General features: G+C 55.2%; 2 protein-coding genes across 3 annotated transcripts in view; one reads left to right on the top strand and one right to left on the bottom strand.

Annotated features, from left to right (window-relative positions):
• The window catches only part of GMDS (GDP-mannose 4,6-dehydratase), a 679,307-nt gene that overhangs the window by 37,245 nt on the left and 620,414 nt on the right, over positions 1-21,648 (bottom strand). The window contains exons 10-11 of one of the 2 annotated variants that reach the window (XM_016954803.3): positions 16,388-16,456; positions 15,723-16,147 (exon numbers count right to left, since the gene is read on the bottom strand). The exons of the other annotated variant lie outside the window; for it this stretch is intronic. Of the exons in view, the coding sequence (XP_016810292.1) occupies positions 16,085-16,147; positions 16,388-16,456 (132 nt within the window). The 3' untranslated portion in view covers positions 15,723-16,084. Of the gene's footprint in view, positions 1-15,722; positions 16,148-16,387; positions 16,457-21,648 lie in introns of those variants that run through there. 2 annotated transcript variants of the gene reach the window in all.
• FOXC1 (forkhead box C1) lies at positions 1,821-5,786 on the top strand. Its single transcript, XM_003311013.6, has one exon. It carries the CDS (start codon positions 2,348-2,350, stop codon positions 3,998-4,000), a length of 1,653 nt encoding a protein of 550 aa, XP_003311061.4. The 5' UTR covers positions 1,821-2,347; the 3' UTR covers positions 4,001-5,786.

Genomic DNA, 21,648 nt, shown 5'->3' on the forward strand with positions numbered 1-21,648 from the left:
TGCTTCTCCAACCCACCAGTGACTTGGCCCGCAAACCACCTGGAAAAGGAGTCTCCAGAGACCCCGGCGCACAGCAGGCCAGGAGGCAGCTGCCCCGGGATTCAGAGCAACCTCGGGGCAACCCTCCCTCCTCCAAAGGCTAATTCTTTGGAAGAGGCAGGTCCTCTTTCCTTCGATGTCAATGTCCATTATGAAACAGTAATTTTTAAATATTCAGGTGACACGGAGATGCGCCTGCTACACGTCAGCGTCCTTCACATGTAACAGCCGAAGCTGCAATTTGAATTTTCCTGCCAACGTGAGGAAGCCGGGATTCGAACCGGGGAGACAAAAGGGGTCCCGAACATGTCACTGGATTTAATAGATGGTCGGAAATCAGGGGCAGCGGAGCTGTTAAATGCGTCACGCACGCTTCTTGGCAGTCTCCTGAGCTCGCCACTTCCCCCAGCTTCTAGTGAACGACTTGGGATTCAGCCTCCGGGAGGGTCTCTCCTCAAGTCGCTAAAATGCAGAATCGCCGTGCCGGGGGAGGGAGGCCTGGCTCTTTCCCGCTCCTTCGTTTCTTTCCCTCATTTCTCTTCTTCCTGTCCCATTCCAACCACCCAGCGACGGCGAATCTCAGGCGTGTGCACAACGAGCGGGGGCCCTTCTGTGCATATCCCCCCAGAATCCTTGAACCGCCCTCTAGGTGCGATCCTGGACATTCCCCCAGACACACCCGTTATCTCTGCGAGCCGGCAGCCCCGCGCCTGTGGAGATGGAGACTGGCCTGGGGAAGCGTTAAGCTCTTAGACATATTTATTTGCTTCTTGTCATCACACCTGCTAATGTCACCGAGCCCGCAGCCTGACCCCTCATCTGAGCCGAAACGCGCCTGACGGGATCAGAGGGGGCGGCGGCGCGGCGAGCCGGTGGGACCCTCGTGGGCGAGCAGGGGAGCGCGGGGAAGCAGCCGGGCTCCGGCAGCCCTTGCCGCCCGCACCCTCAGGCCGCCAAGGGCCGGCCCCCCGGGGAGGGGGGCGAGAAGCAGGGCGGCCCGCAGCGGGGCAGGCTCATCCTTCGCGGGTGAACGGCCGTCGGAAACTCCCAGCAGGGCCCCGCACCCCTTGCCTTAATTTCGGCTGGGGAGGGGTCATGGAGGGGGGCCAGATGGGCGACGAACCTTCTTCCCCACCGCGAACAGGGCCTGGCTGTGACCGAGCCCTCAAAATCATGTCCTTTGTAGCCGAGTTCAGGACAGGAGAACCTCCAAGTGGAGAAAAGCCGGAGACGTCAGTGACCCGAGTGAGACTGGCGTTGGAGAAGGGAGGGAAGGGGCTGCGGGAGAGGAGAGGCGGCGGGGAGGAGAGGCTGGGGCAACCCCAGCGCTGGCGTCGGCGGGGCTGGCGAAGGAATGAGAGCGAGCCAGCACGAGGCGGGGCGGAGACGCCAGGGCCACTCGGGAGCCGTGGACGAAGGAAGGGTCTGCACGGGGTCCCGGGAGGACCCAGGAAGTCTGCGCGAACAGCGGGCGTGGGTCCGGAGGGCCCGGGGTGGGAGGTCTGCTGGGCGCCGGCGGCAGGCAGGTGGACTGCGGGGGACGAACCGACGGTGGGCCGGGCGCCGGCGCGGGCGCAGGGCCGGGGCCCGGGCCAGGGCGGCCGGCGCGCGTGTGGTCAGCCCCGCGGTCCTCCGGCCTCCGGGAGCGGGCCGGCAGGGCTCGGCCTCCGGCTCATTGAGGCGGTTCTCACCTCCCATTGGCTGCCGCCGCTGGCGGGGCGGGGCTCCGCTGCCCGGAAAAAAGTGTAACTGCGTAAAAAAGTCCTCGCCTGGGTGACGGATGCTCAAAAGTTCAGAAGTTTTCCCAATGCTTCCTTAAGCGGCTGGCGCGCGAGAGACCGAGAAAAGGTGACGCGGGGCCCGGGCAGGCGGCCGGCGCGCGGCCCCCCCCCGCCCTGGTTATTTGGCCGCCTTCGCCGGCAGCTCAGGGCAGAGTCTCCTGGAAGGCGCAGGCAGTGTGGCGAGAAGGGCGCCTGCTTGTTCTTTCTTTTTGTCTGCTTTCCCCCGTTTGCGCCTGGAAGCTGCGCCGCGAGTTCCTGCAAGGCGGTCTGCCGCGGCCGGGCCCGGCCTTCTCCTCTCGCAGCGACCCCGCCTCGCGGCCGCGCGGGCCCCGAGGTAGCCCGAGGCGCCGGAGGAGCCAGCCCCAGCGAGCGCCGGGAGAGGCGGCAGCGCAGCCGGACGCACAGCGCAGCGGGCCGGCACCAGCTCGGCCGGGCCCGGACTCGGACTCGGCGGCCGGCGCGGCGCGGCCCGGCCCGAGCGAGGGTGGGGGGCGGCGGGCGGCGCGGGGCGGCGGCGAGCGGGGGCCATGCAGGCGCGCTACTCCGTGTCCAGCCCCAACTCCCTGGGAGTGGTGCCCTACCTCGGCGGCGAGCAGAGCTACTACCGCGCGGCGGCCGGGGGCGGCTACACCGCCATGCCGGCCCCCATGAGCGTGTACTCGCACCCTGCGCACGCCGAGCAGTACCCGGGCGGCATGGCCCGCGCCTACGGGCCCTACACGCCGCAGCCGCAGCCCAAGGACATGGTGAAGCCGCCTTATAGCTACATCGCGCTCATCACCATGGCCATCCAGAACGCCCCGGACAAGAAGATCACCCTGAACGGCATCTACCAGTTCATCATGGACCGCTTCCCCTTCTACCGGGACAACAAGCAGGGCTGGCAGAACAGCATCCGCCACAACCTCTCGCTCAACGAGTGCTTCGTCAAGGTGCCGCGCGACGACAAGAAGCCGGGCAAGGGCAGCTACTGGACGCTGGACCCGGACTCCTACAACATGTTCGAGAACGGCAGCTTCCTGCGGCGGCGGCGGCGCTTCAAGAAGAAGGACGCGGTGAAGGACAAGGAGGAGAAGGACAGGCTGCACCTCAAGGAGCCGCCCCCGCCCGGCCGCCAGCCTCCGCCCGCGCCGCCGGAGCAGGCCGACGGCAACGCGCCCGGTCCGCAGCCGCCGCCCGTGCGCATCCAGGACATCAAGACCGAGAACGGTACGTGCCCCTCGCCGCCCCAGCCCCTGTCCCCGGCCGCCGCCCTGGGCAGCGGCAGTGCCGCCGCGGTGCCCAAGATCGAGAGCCCCGACAGCAGCAGCAGCAGCCTGTCCAGCGGGAGCAGCCCCCCGGGCAGCCTGCCGTCGGCGCGGCCGCTCAGCCTGGACGGTGCGGATTCCGCGCCGCCGCCGCCCGCGCCCTCCGCCCCGCCGCCGCACCATAGCCAGGGCTTCAGCGTGGACAACATCATGACGTCGCTGCGGGGGTCGCCGCAGAGCGCGGCCGCGGAGCTCAGCTCCGGCCTTCTGGCCTCGGCGGCCGCGTCCTCGCGCGCGGGGATCGCACCCCCGCTGGCGCTCGGCGCCTACTCGCCCGGCCAGAGCTCCCTCTACAGCTCCCCCTGCAGCCAGACCTCCAGCGCGGGCAGCTCGGGCGGCGGCGGCGGCGGCGCGGGGGGCGCGGGGGGCGCGGGCGGCGCCGGGACCTACCACTGCAACCTGCAGGCCATGAGCCTGTACGCGGCCGGCGAGCGCGGGGGCCACTTGCAGGGCGCGCCCGGGGGCGCGGGCGGCTCGGCCGTGGACGACCCCCTGCCCGACTACTCTCTGCCTCCGGTCACCAGCAGCAGCTCGTCGTCCCTGAGTCACGGCGGCGGCGGCGGTGGCGGCGGGGGAGGCCAGGAGGCCGGCCACCACCCTGCGGCCCACCAAGGCCGCCTCACCTCGTGGTACCTGAACCAGGCGGGCGGAGACCTGGGCCACTTGGCGAGCGCGGCGGCGGCGGCGGCGGCCGCAGGCTACCCGGGCCAGCAGCAGAACTTCCACTCGGTGCGGGAGATGTTCGAGTCACAGAGGATCGGCTTGAACAACTCTCCAGTGAACGGGAATAGTAGCTGTCAAATGGCCTTCCCTTCCAGCCAGTCTCTGTACCGCACGTCCGGAGCTTTCGTCTACGACTGTAGCAAGTTTTGACACACCCTCAAAGCCGAACTAAATCGAACCCCAAAGCAGGAAAAGCTAAAGGAACCCATCAAGGCAAAATCGAAACTAAAAAAAAAATCCAATTAAAAAAAAAACCCTGAGAATATTCACCACACCAGCGAACAGAATATCCCTCCAAAAATTCAGCTCACCAGCACCAGCACGAAGAAAACTCTATTTTCTTAACCGATTCAGAGCCACCTCCACTTTGCCTTGTCTAAATAAACAAACCCGTAAACTGTTTTATACAGAGACAGCAAAATCTTGGTTTATTAAAGGACAGTGTTACTCCAGATAACACGTAAGTTTCTTCTTGCTTTTCAGAGACCTGCTTTCCCCTCCTCCCGTCTCCCCTCTCTTGCCTTCTTCCTTGCCTCTCACCTGTAAGATATTATTTTATCCTATGTTGAAGGGAGGGGGAAAGTCCCCGTTTATGAAAGTCGCTTTCTTTTTATTCATGGACTTGTTTTAAAATGTAAATTGCAACATAGTAATTTATTTTTAATTTGTAGTTGGATGTCGTGGACCAAACGCCAGAAAGTGTTCCCAAAACCTGACGTTAAATTGCCTGAAACTTTAAATTGTGCTGTTTTTCTCATTATAAAAAGGGAAACTGTATTAATCTTATTCTATCCTCTTTTCTTTCTTTTTGTTGAACATATTCATTGTTTGTTTATTAATAAATTACCATTCAGTTTGAATGAGACCTATATGTCTGGATACTTTAATAGAGCTTTAATTATTACGAAAAAAGATTTCAGAGATAAAACACTAGAAGTTACCTATTCTCCACCTAAATCTCTGAAAAATGGAGAAACCCTCTGACTAGTCCATGTCAAATTTTACTAAAAGTCTTTTTGTTTAGATTTATTTTCCTGCAGCATCTTCTGCAAAATGTACTATATAGTCAGCTTGCTTTGAGGCTAGTGAAAAGATATTTTTCTAAACAGATTGGAGTTGGCATATAAACAAATACGTTTTCTCACTAATGACAGTCCATGATTCGGAAATTTTAAGCCCATGAATCAGCCGCGGTCTTACCACGGTGATGCCTGTGTGCCGAGAGATGGGACTGTGCGGCCAGATATGCACAGATAAATATTTGGCTTGTGTATTCCATATAAAATTGCAATGCATATTATACATCCCTGTGAGCCAGATGCTGAATAGATTTTTTTCCTATTATTTCAGTCCTTTATAAAAGGAAAAATAAACCAGTTTTTAAATGTATGTATATAATTCTCCCCCATTTACAATCCTTCATGTATTACATAGAAGGATTGCTTTTTTAAAAATATACTGCGGGTTGGAAAGGGATATTTAATCTTTGGGAAACTATTTTAGAAAATATGTTTGTAGAACAATTATTTTTGAAAAAGATTTAAAGCAATAACAAGAAGGAAGGCGAGAGGAGCAGAACATTTTGGTCTAGGGTGGTTTCTTTTTAAACCATTTTTTCTTGTTAATTTACAGTTAAACCTAGGGGACAATCCGGATTGGCCCTCCCCCTTTTGTAAATAACCCAGGAAATGTAATAAATTCATTATCTTAGGGTGATCTGCCCTGCCAATCAGACTTTGGGGAGATGGCGATTTGATTACAGACGTTCGTGGGGGTGGGGGGCTTGCAGTTTGTTTTGGAGATAATACAGTTTCCTGCTATCTGCCGCTCCTATCTAGAGGCAACACTTAAGCAGTAATTGCTGTTGCTTGTTGTCAAAATTTGATCATTGTTAAAGGATTGCTGCAAATAAATACACTTTAATTTCAGTCAAAAACTGCTCTACGTGGCCTGTGATTCGCTCGGTCCCCTCCCCCAGGGTCGTAACCTAATCGCCGGGAAGATCGCAGCGGCGCTGGCGCGGGTGTCTCCTCGGGGCAGGCGGGCTGGGGGTGGCCTCACGGCCCCGTTTAAATCTCGCTGGGCTGTCGCGGCGCTAGGTCCCGGGGCTGCCTCCAGCTTCCTCGGGTTACAGCCTCTTTCGGGGCGGGGGAAGGGGAGGGGGTGACGGTAGAGACTCCACCGCCAGTCTCCAGGAGTTTGGTGTGATCGCTCCACTTTGGGGAGCCCAGCGAGGAGCTGGGATTTGCGGACAAAGGGCCCGCGGCCGGAGCTGGGGTGTCGAGGCCCGGAAGGGGAGCTGCAGCAGGTGACTCACGGCCCTGTCCCCACGGGCGGGCTGGCCCAGCCCGAGGCGGAGCAGCTCGGCCGCCGGAGACGGTACCGTTCTCGACGTGTCTGGTCGGACTCTGTGGAGTAGGGGGTGGCGGGTGGAGACCCGCGCGGCCCACGCCTGGCTTTCCGGCTGGGGCGTTTCTCGCAGGCCCGGTCCCTTCCGAGTCGCGCCCGCCCCGACGCCGGCCTCCTGGACGCCGCTCGCGACGGCAACGCTCTCCAGCTAATGAGCTGTAATTACCCGCGGCGGCGCGGGGCCCGGCTTCTGTTTGCGTTTGGAGCTCCTTCCTCCCCACACCCCGCTCCGCTGCCTCCCTCCCCAGATTAGCCCCGGCCTCCGCGGCCTCCTCCTGAAATTAGTCGTTGGAGAAAAGCGAGTCAAAGGGAGGCCCCTGTTAGTTTCGCTGGGTTCATCGCGGGCTGGGTCGGGGTGCCGGGAAGCGCGCGCTGAGGGAGGGTGGCAGGCGCGCGGTGCCGGGGATGGGGACGGGGCGGGGGGCGCCGAGCCGGGAGAAGCGCCCTCGGGGCTCTGGCCGAGAAGCTCGGAGGAGCCCGCTCCCTCGCCCGGTCACCCCGCGTCTCCGCCTGGCGCCGCAGGGCCCCGCCGAGCTCTCACTTCCTCCTCGCTGGCCTCCTTTGTTGTGAAGACACACGTGTGTTTAGGAGCGCAGCTGGGGTGGAAAGGTCAGAGGCACTTCATTGCTCACGGGTGACAGCTCGCCCCGCGCCGGCCCGCAGCCTCCAGGCGCGGGACCCGGAGCTGCGCGTTTGCAGGGCCACCCCCGGCCCACCCGCCTCGGCCTGGCCGCACCAGACCTGCCCGGGCCAGCGCTGCGGCCCCAGGCGGCCTCCCCGGCAGGGCTGCGTCCTCGCGCGGTGTGTGAGGTTTGTAGAGGCCACCAATCGCTTGGCAGTGGCCGTGCGGGGAGTCGCTCGGCCTCAAGGACGCCAGAAGCCCTCGGGCGAGCTGCAGGCTCAGCGTGTTCTGAGCCCACGTGCCTGCGACTCTCCACTCTCCTTGGGTCTCGGCTTTGCGGCCCGGAGGAGGTGGCGGCCGCAGTCAGCCCCGGCCTAGGCCCAGGTCGGCAGTGGAAAGCTCGGCGGGCTTTCTGCACCGTTCCCAGCGGCGGGACCGAGCTGCTGGGGTGACCTGGGCGAGGGAAAGAGTCGACCCGCTCCCGGCTGGGGGCCCTTCCGAGTCTGGCCTGCCGAGGAGTGGGCCGAGAGCAGCCCCTGTCCTTCCTTGCGGGGCTCCAGTCCCAGCTGCAGGAGAGGAAGCGGGTACGGGGCGAAGCGCGGTGCTTCGGTTTCCGTGGCCAGCGAGGAGCCCCTGGCCCACAGGTCGAGAGTGTTTATAGGCGTGCGCGAGCAAAGCTTCTTAGCAACTTGCTTTACCCTATTCTATTCGAATGTTTGAAAATTAGGCATGAAACATACATGTGTCTAAGAAGGTGTTTGCGTTAAACATACATGACGTAGTCATTTCTGCACTCGTTGCCTGTGCAAGTTTAGAAGCTATGTTGAGTGGAAGGACAGAAGTTCTGCTCATTATTCGGATTTTAAAAACCCCATCTAGGTATTGTCTCCTACTATCAGTACATTACCTTTTCGATTCTCACACCCGATTTAAGAAAACCAACTTCTGCCAACCTTATTTAACGTGGAACTACTTATTCCTTAGAGGTTTGCACGTTTGGTTTGTACTGTTTTAGGAATAAGGATAATTTTCCTGTGAAATATTCTAAGAAAAACTCCTTGATATTTTAACTAATAGCCAGTACATTTTGAAATTAGCCTGTGACAGCAGTCCAGATCCATGGCGGGGGATCAGCTGATTTTTAAAGTAGCCTCTGTAAAAAGCTTTAGGAGAGTAAGTATTTTGTCCTTTATGTAGAAATGGGCACATTTGTTTTAATAGCAATTTATGCCACGACTACATAAATGCCAGCATGCCACATGCCATAGGCAGTCTTGCATTTGGCATGTTGCACGTGTGGGAGGAACCGGTGCTGACTTCTCCAGGGTTGTGTAGTTAGCAGACCTTTTTCACCAGACTGAGTGCAAACAAGCATGCAGTTTACAATTTATTATTCCGCAAAATTTGTGTCATTAATAATCGATGCTTGCAAAGGAATAAGGCTCGATTGTATTGGTGGCCTGTAAGCTCCTGGCTGTTTCCTGCCGGGTCAGAAACAAGGGTCAGGAAACAAGAGTGCCTTATAGTCCTATTGGGCTCTCCCTAACTTTGATAGGCGAGGAAAGGACATAGGGCAGGAAGGGTCTCCGTTTTTAAGGCGGAATGTCATTAGTTTTGTTCTCAATGGTGCAAAACCCAAGAGACTCTGAACCCTCTGCAGGTGCTGCCTGGACAGATTGCCCAGGAGGGACAAGAGGTATCCATACTTGATCAGGCCTTAGGCACCCACACCAGTGTTCTCTGAGGCTGTTAGTGGCACCCAAAGCAAGGCCAGTTGGAGTGACAGTTTCCCTCTACTCCTGCCCCACCTCTGAGAGCTCTGTGAGAGGGGCTCTCATTTGCGAGGCCACCCCCCCTCCCCCAACCCCGGCCATTTGCTTCAGAGCTTAGCTCCGAGTCTCCTGCTCCTTGGGCCTGCCTGGTATTGCAGGGCCTTCTCCACTACAGGCATTTCATGGACAGTTCATGAAGCCATTAGCCCTTCCCACCCGTCATAAACAAATGTCGTGTTAGGGGCAAGATTGATGGTGGCCAAGTCATAAAGCTGGCCAGGCAGGACAGAATATGATTGTGTGCGGGCAGCCATTCTTCAGCCAAGCAGAGAGATTGGGGTGTGGGACCAAGAGACTGTGTCAGTCTTCCCCCCACCAATCTGAGGGGGGAGCTCAGGAGAGCTCCCGACAGGGAAATTTAATTTATTCTGACAACGTCCACTTAGGCAGGAAGAGAAACCCACTGAGATTTGCCATGGGGCCCTAAATGCCAGCTTCAGAAAGCCCACTTTCTGAAATCTCCTATTTCCATTTATAACAAAGCCAAAAGTTTCCCTGCAAAGAGCTTTTATTATTGATGCTTTCCCTCCCACCTTAACCGAATGTCTTCCTTTGCAGCTGGGGCTCTATCTTCTTGTCTGAAGCTTCCGAGGCCTTGATTTCCCACCCTCTTTTATCCCATCTCCCCCTTTTCGGTGGGAATGCATCATAACCATTAGGCTCTGTGCGTCTTTGTGTCTGTCTCTTCGTCTCTGTCACTTTTCCCCATCCTTCTCCCTTCCTGCCCCCACAGAAGGCTGTGGGGCCCCGAAGTTTCTCTGGGATGTCCCCACTCCGAGCCCAGCTCAGGGGCCTGCATGCCTGCCCTCCACTGCACCATCTGGGGGATGGGCCGGATGCAGCCCTGATGCGGAGCTTGCGCCCAGGCCTCAACAGACTTGGGGCCACACTGCAGCCGGACAGGCAGGTTCCAGGTCCTAGTCGGCTGGGAAAGAAACAATACTTAAGTAAATGAATTCCAGCTCCAAAACCCATTTAGGAAAATGAAAGCAGCTTCTCCACGAACCTTCTCAACGTGATTACGAGTGGAAAATTGAGCAAAATGTACCATATCTACCTTATTGGAAACCAAAGTACGACGCGGGGAGCGTACGGCTCAATTTAAGACCTTTGTTGTGCTCCTTTCCCATCTTACCCTGGCCCCAAAGAGACCCTCTGGTTTATATTATTTTTTTGGTTGTTTACTTGATTTTTTCCCTCACTGATTTCAAATTTGCAGCATATTGAGCGTATTACGGGAGATGCAGTAGGATCTGGAATTTCCTTGCACATAGACCTGGCCCTGTCTTGGAGAAGGCTGGAGCTCACACAGGGAGACACAGCCAGAGAGAAGAGGCTGGGTCTGTGTGGTCCTCGGGGAGGGCTTGGAATTGCTCCCAGCTCAGAATCTCCCTGCCTGGGGTTGGGAGGGTGACCTGGCAAGCCTCAATGGGGCTTCTCCCGGGCCCCCTCCTGGTCCAGAGGATGCCTCCCTTTCTCCAAAGAGCATCTTCTTTCTCTGGCGTGTCCGTGGGCCCCTCCAAGCCCACTGGTCCCCATGGGTGTCATTAGGACTTGACGGGCCCACCCTCTCCTGCAGCTGCCACTGCAGGCCGCTCCTACTGAGGGGACTCAGTGGGCTGCTCCTTGGCCCCCTAAGTCAACACAGCTTGGTGCTACTTGGGTGGGCATGGGAGAGCAATTTGTGAGCCCAGCAAGTGAGCATCAGAGCGGGAGCCAGGACCAGGCAGTGAGGCCTCTGGCTTGACCCAAGTGGTGGGACCCCAGGCAGGGCCTAGAGAGGCGGAGGAGGCTCCAGGGAGGGGCTCCAGCGGGGTGGTTATGTGGTTCCATGTACTCAAGGTTGGGAAAGGAAGGAGTTTTTTGGAGAGGTTTGAGGACGACTTAGATGCCGAGATGGGGGAGAGGGAGATGGAAAGAGAGGGGAGGGAAGAAGTGGAGAGAGGGACATCCCCCCTCCCATTACCTACCCCGGGGAAAAAGCAGGAAAACCAACACATTTAGCGCCATTAACTCTTAAGGCCTCCACATTTCCTTCAGTATAAAAGCAGGTCATTGGTCCCGGAGGCTGTGCCGGGGCTCGTTAAAGGCTACAAACAAACCGGACGGGTGGGAAGCACGTTTCAGCGGCGATTGGATTTTTAAAAATCTGCTGGTAGAGTGAAAACAAAAATTGTCCTCCAAGTTGGCAAAATCGGCGTCCCAGACGGTGCGCAGGAGGGCCTTGCGAGGCCTGTCCCCGGAGCCCCGCGCCAGTCCTGTAGGCCCGGCTGAGTCCGCAGCCCGGTGTTCACTCGTGGGTCGGGCCCGGCTGCGGGGTCTTTCCGCAGCCGGGACACTCAGGACAGCAGCGGCTGGGGAGCCGGGGCCAGGGGCTTCCTTGCAATTCCAATGATTTTTATTATTATCACTCGCAAAGGACAAACGCGGCCAGTGGCTGTGCTGGTCATCGCGTGGAGGAGTGTGCGCTAACCCAGGGGCGAGGGGGGCGCGCCCGGTGTCCCAGGGAGAGCTTAGAAGGAAGACGCCCCACCGTGGTTCCCACGGTCAGGGACAGTCTGGGTGCTAGAAATTCCCAAAGAGAACTCGAGGGGCTGATGTCCTGGGTCACCAGTCCCTGGTGCCTGTGGGGCTTCCTGCGCGCCCACCCCCATCCCCCTCCCCCCTCTCAGGTTCGACGGATTCTCCCGGAGACTTAGGACAGTGATTTACAGTAAGTGGTGACAGTGGAATAACGTGACAGTCCGCTGCATTTGCCAGCTGGCTCCTGGGCAGGCCTACCCGCCGGCCCGAACCCAGAGTCGCGTCCTCGGAGCCGCCGGGTAAAGCCCCCTCCTCCGCCCCGGTGCAGCCCCGCGTTCCCCGCGCCCGGCGCTGCCGGGGAAAAGTGGCACAACAGGAAAGCCTCGCCAGAAGGCCCTTCCCAGTCGGCTTCCTCGCCATAAAAAGCCAGACTCCAGCCGAGGTCCTGACCCCTTCCAAATATACATTCCCTTGCCCGCGGCCCGCCACTCCCGCCCGGGCCTCGGGCTGTGCAGCTTCCTCCTAGGCCTGCCCAGGCCCATGCCTCCCCCGAAGCGGCGGGAGTCGGTGCAGCCCCAACTTCTATTGCGTGTCCCAGTTCGCCAACCAGCTTTGCTCGCGTGCCGTTGGCCCGGAGGCTGCCGCGCCAGTCTCTGCGTGCGCCTGAGCGCACTGGAGCATTTGCGAGGCCAGGGCTGCTGACGGCGAGAGGATACTTTGATGAACACGGTGCTTCAGTCCCGCCCCAGCTCTCCGCCCGAGCTGGAGGTTGGGGCGCGCTAAGCCGCAGCGCCTGGACAAGTGCGCGGGCCGGAGCCGCCCAGGCCTGCACCCAGGGGCTCGCGGCCGGCGCATGCGCACGCGCGGTGGCGGGTCTGCAGGCCCGAAGGCCCGGCCCCTCCCTCAAAACCCGAGCCGGGAAGCCCAGGGGCTGAGAGCCCCGGGTCGCAGGAGCTGGGGAGCGGGGACGCGGGCAGGCTAGGGCTTCCCACCTGCCGTCGGGGCTCCTCCCCGCAGCAGCAAAGGGGTCCCAGTGCCCGTGGCAGTGCACGCCCAAGCGGACACGCTGGCTCCCAAATTCAGAGATCAAAGGGGCGGCTGAGAACGGGGCGTCCGCTGTGTGTGACCCCTGACCGTGGAGGAAGGGCGGGAGCTGGGAGTAGGCGGTGGGGCCCGGGGTCAGGCCGCGGTCGTCGGCTCCCGGCAAAGGCGCTCTAGCCGGGGAAGGGGGCGAGGGTGGGTGGCCGGCCTCTGCCGTCGTAGTCATACCTGGGACGTTGAAATGGGCTTTGGGGATAGAGCTCACTCCCAGCGCGCCCCACAGGAGAAGCCCGCAGCTCAGGCCTGGGCCGTGCAGACCGCTGGGCGGGCTCGGGGGCCGAGGATAGCAACACGGCCCGAGGTCCAGTCGCGAGTAATAACCCCGACAGCACGGCCCCTCGAAGACGTGTTCCGGGCACCGGGGGTGTGAGCGGGGAGGCCTCGGGCCTTGGGCCGGCTTGGCACGGGGCGGGGGCGCCTCCTCCAACTCCTGGAGATCAGGCCCAGACCCCGGGTGTTCTCAGGGGACACACTGTGGACGGTGGACCAGTTCTTAGCGCCGTTTTGTCCCCCATTGCCCCTGCTGCTTGTTAAAAGTATTAGCGACCCCCGTGATGGCAATCCACAATTTTTGGAGGGTGCGGGTGGCATGTACGGACGTAAAGATCTCTTTGTGAGGCACGTCCACGCACACACAGGGACCCTCATTTTGTAAAACCTGGATGGGCGCTGCCACCACCCCTCCATGCCACCCGCGTACCAATCAAGGATGCAGGTTGTAGAAAATACCTGGACGTGTGTGGGCTGCACCTTAAAACAGAATTCACCCAGTAGGCACTCCCAAATCCAAATAAAGTGCGTAGGGTGCTTTGAGACTTGGGGGGAGGGGTGTTAAAAAGTTACTTGTAAACAATACATTTAAGGTTATTTTCAAGTGAATGTTTAAAGTGCTGCCTGCTCCAAGCTCTAATAACACTCCTCGCATCTGCCAGGAGCCCTCCAACTGGCTGCCAGAGGTTCCACGAGGTTCGCGGTGGTTGGTGTAGGCGAAGGCTACTAAAAGGGGCGAAAAAGAACCCAAAGCCATGCCTGTGGGGTTTGCCAGCGCCGACCCGCTCCTCGCCAGCGCCCGAGGCCAAGCGGACCCGGCCTTCCGAAGGAGCCATCTTGCGCGCAGCACCAGCGGCCCACGCCCTTTAGCACTCCCTTAAGGTCGCGCAGCCTGCACGGCTGAGCCTGAGCCCCTAAACAGCTGCAGAGGTGTGACAGGTTTATTATGCTGGGCCTAGCTCGCTCGTAATTCCTTAAAGACAAAGGACAGCAGAGAGAGCCCGCGACGGGGCCTGGCCTACCCGGGTTCCACGCACCTCCTGCACAAACTCGGGCAAGATTGCTTTGCCATGGTATGTGAGTTTAACTGAAGGTTTAACTTTCTCAGTTTTTCCTTAAAAATATCAAGGTGGAAGATGTTTTGTAACATTTGAAACCAACAGCGAAAGTCTGGCAGAGCAGGAAAAAATAAGTTTACTGAAATTTAATTGAGATTTAAGATAGAAGAAACCCTGTAATAAGAATTGTCTTGAAGGATGTCCAAATGAAATTCTCTCATAGCACAGAAGTAGATAAAAAATGCCGAAGTAAATCGATTCTCCTTTTCTCCTTTTCAACCACATACACCAGGAAGCCAAAGGAACTCCCGCTCCTTCCATTACTCAGGGTGCAGGAGCAGTGAGAAGGTTGCAACCAAATTTACTTTAGTTTCCTTCAAACATGGATGCTGCCATCCGTTTGGAGAAGTAGAATTCAACATCATGGCTCAACTGGAGTTGCATAAACCCCTGCCTAGAATCTCTCCTGATTCTAGGTGTCCAAACAAGCAACACTGAATTAAACAGGGCCATGGCAAGCCTGAGGGCCCCTGGAATAGTCTCTCCTGGGTGTGGGAAGGGAGGTTCCGGTGGTCAGAGGAGAGGGGGTGCCTGCCCATCAGGGTCAAGGCTAAGAGGAATGTGACTCTTTGTGAGATTTGTTGGAGGATGTGTGTGACAGTGGGTTTGGGAGTTGGGTTTGCAAGTGTTTGTGAGAATGTGTGACTGTGAGATGGCATGTTTGTGGAGTGTATGTGCACTTGTGAATGGATGTGCATGGATGTTTGTGTTGGAGCCAACGTGTGAGTATGTATCTGTGTGTGTGCCCACTATCCTGCCCAGGCTGAGGCCCGGCCTCCCAGCAACCATGTGTTTCCAATTAGCAGCATCCCGCCTGGGAGTGCAGAGAAGGCGAGTCCTGGGGCAGCTTCTGAGGAGCGGGTGGGCTAGCTCAGGCCCCCCAGTTCTGCTCCATCAAGGGCGAGGCCGCCCGGCCAGCAAGCTTTCACAGCGACTGGGCAGCCACACAAAGAGCCCTCTCTCCTGCGCCAGTCGTTGGAGACTCGGTCCTCCCCCAGATCATAAACCTGCCTGTGAAGACGTTCAGAAATAGTTTACCCGCACTCACACACACATGTGCAAAGGCTGGAATTCCATTTGCTATAAAGTTTTATTTTATTTTGCTTGGAAGGGGAGTGAGGGGGAGAAGAAGTGTCCTGACCTAATTTGTTCTAGGGCAAAATACTGTATTTCATGTGGAGGTATACACCTGTACATGAATCCTTGCTTGCTGCCTGTGGGTGTCCTGCACATGTGTGCGTCAGCCTACCTGTAGCTGTACACCATACACAGCTCAGGAGCACACACCTGTGGTCTTACCCAGGCCACCTAAATGATGCATGCAAAGAAACCAGATCCAGAGATCTGAGGCTGAGCCTTAAACCTTTTTATTATAGCTTCAAATTAACGCTGATGTCGTTCAAGTGCATAGCACAATGTCTGGCATGTATTAGGCACTTAACATAAATGGCTGAATGAATACATTAAACTGAGATTTAAAAAGTGACCTAGTAGTCATAAGAAGAGGTTGCAAATAAGCACTGTGTGAAAGATTCTAGACCACAAGGAAAGGCACAGGCTCAGAGACCTCTAGGTAACCTGGTGGCTTTGCCATGGAATGTTCCAACAGTATTTGCTTACCTTCAAGTTTCTTCTTCTGACCCCCCTCTATTTCTCAAGACTTCTTTTTCAGATGGGTGAGAGCCCTTGGGTTCTAATTATAGTCAGCAGAGACCAGCCAGGGTGTGAATTCCTCCCTTCTGCAGGAACTAGGTTTCCAGAGTGACTTGTCACCAGGAGGGGGAAAGAAATGTCCCAGGCAAAGACTAAGGAGGAGGCTCGCCGGAGCACCCCCGCCCCCCTTAGCCTTGCAGGAGTCCTCCCACCAAGGGCTTTCTCAAAACAGGGCAAGGCCTGACCACAGCGATCTCATTCCAAGGCCTGGATTGTGGGGTTGTTTGGGGACCCTTACAGCCGTGTTCATAACTTGGAGAAAACATCCACACTGACCCTGTAAATGCTAGTTCACAGAAAGACCATTTTTAATATGAAAAGAGAAAAACAATTTGAAGGCCCCACAATTTGTTGTGTAACAACATAATTTCAAGTAAAGTGAATGTGATTAAAACATCTTGATTTCACAAAGCCATTCAGAGGAGGCTTCGACAAAAGCAAAGCGACCCAAACCCTGGAGGGTCACATCCCGGCTGCTACAAACCTCGGCGGGGCGGCCCCGCTCTTGCGGCCGGGACAGCGCAGCGGCAGCAGGGGCCGCAGGGGACCCGCAGATTGGCACGCCCCTCCCCATCCCCACAGCGCGTCTGCACCGGAGACTCTACGGGGATTGTAGCCGGAGGGCGGGCCGGGCTCCGAGGCGCGCTCAGGCATTGGGGTTTGTCCTCATGAGCTCCACGTCGGCGTGCACCATCTCCCTCACCAGCTCCTGCAACACAGGGGTGGGCGTGAGGGAGGAGCTTCTGCCACTCTCTCCTGGTGACACCCCACCCCGGGTGTCGGCCCCACAGAGGCCTCCGCGTCCCTCATTCCAGCTCCCCTCACTTCTCCCGCACCCCGCCTTCCGGGCTTTGGGCATCGCAGGCGCCTCAGGCGCCCGACCCTGAGAGCTGCCGCCCTGCAGCCCGGGGCCCCGCAGCGGGCGGCGTGCGCCCTAAGAGATACTCACATCGAAAGCGACCCGGGGCTTCCAGTTCAGCTTCTGTTTCGCTTTGGTGCAGTCGCCCTGCAGAAAGTCCTAGGGAAGAAGAGGGGGAGACGAAGCAGGCGTGGGTCGTGGGGGGGTGCAGCAGGTCCCGAGCCCCGGGAACTCCCACCGTTCCGCTCCCTCTGGGCGCACAAGGCTCCGGGTTTCCCTGCTTTCGGTCCCTGCTGCGCGCGTTCAGTTGCGGCTCTCGGCGCCGGCGCCGTAAATCACTAGGTCGCGGTTAAGAATGTGCTGTGCGGACCCGTGAGGACCGTGACAGCGATCCACCCCCAGCTACCTCCACACCGCTTCTCCCCAAGGCATCCCTTGGGCTCTTAATGCTTTTTTTTTTTTAACATGTAGTTGTCAGGGACGCTCCTATGAGAACTGTTTCGAATTACTGCACTTCTCTGGCTAGGAGGGAAGTGAGTAAATCACCAGGCGCCCCTCCCAGCTGCCCGTGTCCCTGCGCCGCTCAGCTCCTGCCGCAGGGCTGGCCGCGCCAAGCGCCCGTCCTACCCAAAGCCACCAGCCCCGCGGGGAAGGGACTCGGGGTGTGGGGCGCGAGGTCCAGGACTCGGGGACCCCTCTATCTCGGCGGCAGCGTGCGACCCTCTTTCTAATGCGGCCGTGGATGTTTCTTCCCGGGCCGCAGCCAAGCGCGGTTCTTCCTGGGCGGTGGCTTTGGGCTTTTCGTACCCACAGTAAAGTCAGTTCACATCGCCTCCCGCACACACGCGTTCATAAAACGAAACTGGAGTTTCACGAAGCAATGCTTAGGCTTAGCGTCCAGGAACTCTGTAGACGGTCTATTCTATTCTACCCCTATTCTACTCGGTTCGATTCTGTTCCTAAGAAAATGCCGATCTCGACCCACTTGTACTTCCACGATCCAGCACGGAGCTGCAGCCAGCAGCTCTGCAGGACCCCGCACTGCCCGCCACCGTCCCCTCTGGGAGTGCCTTCCTCCCGCTTTCCCCAACCGCTCCACTCGAGGAAACAAGGGCATTTCATCTCCATCGACTTAAGAGGCTTCCTTGGAAGGAAGGCTGGCTAAAAGAAAACCAGCGGAGAAGAACTTAATCCTGCTCTCAGCCCCTACTCACCCATGTCTTTGTTACAGCTCTGTGAAGACTGACTGACATGAAGATTGAGATGAGAATTTCAAGATGAATTACAAAATAGGAAAGAAGGAAGAAAGGAGGAAAGGAGAAAGAGAGGAAAGAAAGGTGGGAAGAAAGATAAAAGACTTTGAGATAAATATTTAGCTTTTCCATACACAAATGTACTCGTCAAATAACACATAAGATGTGATTCCCCGAAATAAACCGAACGCAAAGGCCGTACGAAAATAGCCGATCTTTAAAGGTGAGAAATACTCGATCATTCTATTTCAGCTACATACAAATTAAAGAACAGCCTAAAAGGAGTTTCATCGTGTGAAAGTAACAGACAGTCAAGCTGCCACTGAAAGCCTTTCCTGCTTATTTTCTTCAGACTTCCCTGAAACTTGGCAGGTGGGGAATTTGTTCTAGATTCATGATGGGAAAGGTCGGGAGGGCAGGGGTGGGACCTGCTTTGCCCTGGGTTTGGAGCTCACCTTCTCTGCTGAGCCTTCTAGAGCAGAGGCTGTCTGGATCCTACTGAATGTCTGCACCGTGGGCTTGAAATGGGGCTGCAGCAGTACACGCAGCGACTCTCGCTCTCCTTCTCATCATCCATCACTACTTTTTCAAACGCTTTGCATTTCGCAATACTCTAAAGTACCAGTTTCCTCCCCAGAGTGTTAATAATACTAAAACAAGTTATTTCTGCTGGCCCTAAAAGTCCATATACAGATTCTTCAGGAAAAGTAGAATACAAAAAGTAGTAATTAGCAATTTAACATAGCGCTACAAGGAAATAGCAATATAAGCAGAAAAACGAAGTAATTTATTTTTCTTTCCCCTCCCTAAACAAACTTGTATATATTTCTACAGGCTTCTATTTTGCTATAAGCGTCACACAAAGATACTCATTCTTTTTCCCCAGAGGAAGCTGTGCAATGTGGAGTCATGCAGCCCATCCCTCCCCTCTCTCAATCCTATAGCAGCTAGACGGTGTGGAGAAACATGGTTATTGTTTAATCACATCACACTGGCTGTAAATCAACCAGCACGACATAGGATGCATTTCATGGCTGTGAACTCATAGTCAGCAAAACCCTAAAACCCAGTTTGGCTTCAAATAATCTTGGTAGGCTTGGGAAATGGAGCTTTGTATTGTAATTATGTTTCCTGTAGTTTTCTACAAGTAGCTCACAATATAAAAACAACCAGGGAACTACAATTAAGGAAAAAGAAAAATGGTTTTCAAAGGCTTAGAAACAGACATTGCTACCATACACTGTAAAAGTATTTCATTGAAACCAGAGACGCACCCAGTTAAACTTCTCAATTTAGTTTTGAGCCTAGCTCCAATACTGCAGTCTAGCTGCTTCCTTTAACCTTCTGCCAAGGCTCTGTCTCCCTGAAATTTAATTAGACCAAGAGACCTTGGGAAGAAAAAGGATGAGGTCCCCTCAGAACAAAACATCGGCTCTCTATGCCAGCTGTTCCTAGGCTGACATCTGGACTGGGCAGTAAGCTTATGTTCCAATCAACTTTTAAGGAAAGACTACGAGCATCCCAGCTTGTTTTACACTTAACTGTTCCTGAAGGAATTTCTTACTTCTTCCCATTGTGTCATTTATAGAAAAGATATAGTCAATGGTTCATCCTGCAAGGTTCTAGGCACAGGACATACTTAAAGGGTGGCGTGGGGGGGGCCTGTGTGGGAGAGCGCACACAGCTCTAGAAGGAGAGCAAGGATGTGGATTCCCTTCCTTAAATAAGGCTTCCTCTGGGCTGGGAAGGAATTAGGGGTGGCAAATGCTCATACAACGGGGTCCAAACTGCTGTGCTCAGATACAGAACTGTGAGGAGTGAGAGGGGAGTGTGGGCCATGATACACGTCCCTTTAATCTTTACCTCCCTCTTAAAGATTTTTGAACTTCCACAAATCCCCTCCAATAGGGTATAATCAGCTCCTAAGGACAAGAGAGAAGAATGAGCTTATCTCCTGCACTCTTTTCTTCTTTTTTGACAGTTCGGTTCCTTCATTATACATATGCTTACAGCCTTAGTATGACAATGGGGGCAAAAGCTGAATTAAAGTGATGATTTTATGTACAGCTTCCCAAAAGGACTTCCACCAGTGCAACTGGGTGGTCTGGAGCTTTTCTTGAAAAAAGAGAAAATAAAGCTTTGAGAAAAATTTAAAGTATTTCTATGTGAATATGACATTTCCTGAACTCTGGCTTCTGGTGTCTTCACTGTTTTCATTGCTATTCCTTAGGTGAACTATACGGTTTCAATATGTAATTTATAATTGTCAAATTCAATTAGGTTTAACTGAGCATTTTACAGCAGCAAAACAGCAGGAGCAATGTCTCCGTCCACACAGCCCTCCAGATTTCTGACTCACGGACTGTGTGTATTCATTTGACCTTCGGGAGTTGTCCTTTAGCTGTACCATCCAGGCATACATTTACAGAGCTGCAAACAGCAGCATGGAGGAGGGCATGTTTGGCTGCAGCCATTTTTTAGGCTTTCCTGGCTTACGTTCTTGTTAAAGTGAACTGATAAAGCGCCAGACCAAATGCTGGAAAAGTCATTAAGCCCGTTTCTGAGCCCACAGTAGTTAACGCAAACTCCAGAAAAGGAGAGACCATAGTGTGCCATTATCTTCTACCCTAACGACAGGTCCCTTTCCTCAGATCTCTCCCATCTAGATAACAACGCAGCTTTAAAATCACACTGGTTAGTTTTCATTCCTTCCCCCGATGTTATTTTGATCCTTCTTTAACACATTCATTGCCTGGGATCCTCCCACCTCCATACCACTTTCTCCAAAACCATTGTGGGGAATGCTGTTCAACAGACTGTATCACATAGGATGATTTTTTGAAGTTCACAGTCTCATTTCATTTTCTCCCCTTTTCACTGAGTTTGCTTTGGGAAAACTTTAATATTTAGTTCAAACTAGGTGTTGGATGCCACATTTCCTCAACAGGTCTGCTTATAAAGTTTGCAAAGAACATCTGTTTAGGTGGAGAAATATTCTAAGAGTATGAGATCTTTTGGCAGATTATTGTTAAATTTCTAATGTACATCTTGGAAGAAATTGACTCTTGATGCTCTAAATAGGAGAAGATGTATGGACACGGATGTTAATAAGGAAAGCCGAGACTGATGAAAGCCTTGGCGAAATATCTTCAGGAATTTAAGATACAGAGCTGTGAGGGGCGCTTAATATTCTTTTTTTCCCTTCTACTTTTCTTAGAAAAGCAAAATTGAGGAATAGCTCAGGTTCCAAGGGAATAAAAGAATGCCGGTGAATTTGGTTCTTGATCCAACTTTCTGCTAGTGTAGAGTGAATAGGAAAGCTTGACTCTTGGGGCAATGTTTCTTTTTCAGAAAGGCAGAGCTGCTAAACAACAACAAAAAGCCTCAGGAAAAAGCTCTCAAGTCTCACAGAGTATCCTAGTCAAGATTCCAGATAGTTGAGAATAAGACTGGGAAATAACAAAAAATGAATTCTGAAAGATCCCCCAGAAAATTTGCAATATACGACATCTCTTCTTGGGTGTAGCTTGAAGCCTCACATGCTCACGAATTTATCCTTTGGTTTAATCCTTCCCAAAGAGGGAGCAAATGTCTGAGCAGTAAGAAATGCTGTGGTGTTAACAGCGGTAATGAACATTTCCCCTCTGTTCCCTTACTGCTGTCTATCCACACAAACTGAAGTGGAAGTCAGACCTCTCCTTTCATGACAAGGGGCGATAAGAGAGGAGAAGAAAACAGCAGGCGGTCCTGTCTGCTCAGGAAGCGGGACTCGGTGGGACTGTCCGTCGGCAGAGGCTAACAGAAACAATGCTCAGGCAGACTCAGGGAAATGGAGTCAGTCAGCACTGGCCCGAGGACGGTGCAGGCAGTGGAGAGGAAGTGGCAGAGGGAGGAGCAGGCCCTGCACCACGGCCTCGTCCGTGGCCACCCTTATGGAGGCTGCTGTGTGGCAATCAGCGACGGTGTAGACTTGGAATAAAACCACCACTGGACACTCCCACTGTCACCACTGTCACCTCTGCTGGGAGCCTCCTTAGATGACTCCGGGTGTGCGGTCCAGTCCTCCTGCACGGTGCCTAATAGGCACTTTAAAATCCT

The sequence above is a fragment of the Pan troglodytes genome, chromosome 5 (assembly GCF_028858775.2).
Source record: "Pan troglodytes isolate AG18354 chromosome 5, NHGRI_mPanTro3-v2.0_pri, whole genome shotgun sequence".
NCBI classification, from domain to species: Eukaryota; Metazoa; Chordata; class Mammalia; order Primates; family Hominidae; genus Pan; species Pan troglodytes.

Coding starts and splice junctions, on each gene's coding strand:
- FOXC1 (XM_003311013.6), top strand. CDS start 2,348: ATGCAGGCGCGCTACTCCGTGTCCAGCCCCAACTCCCTGGGAGTGGTG.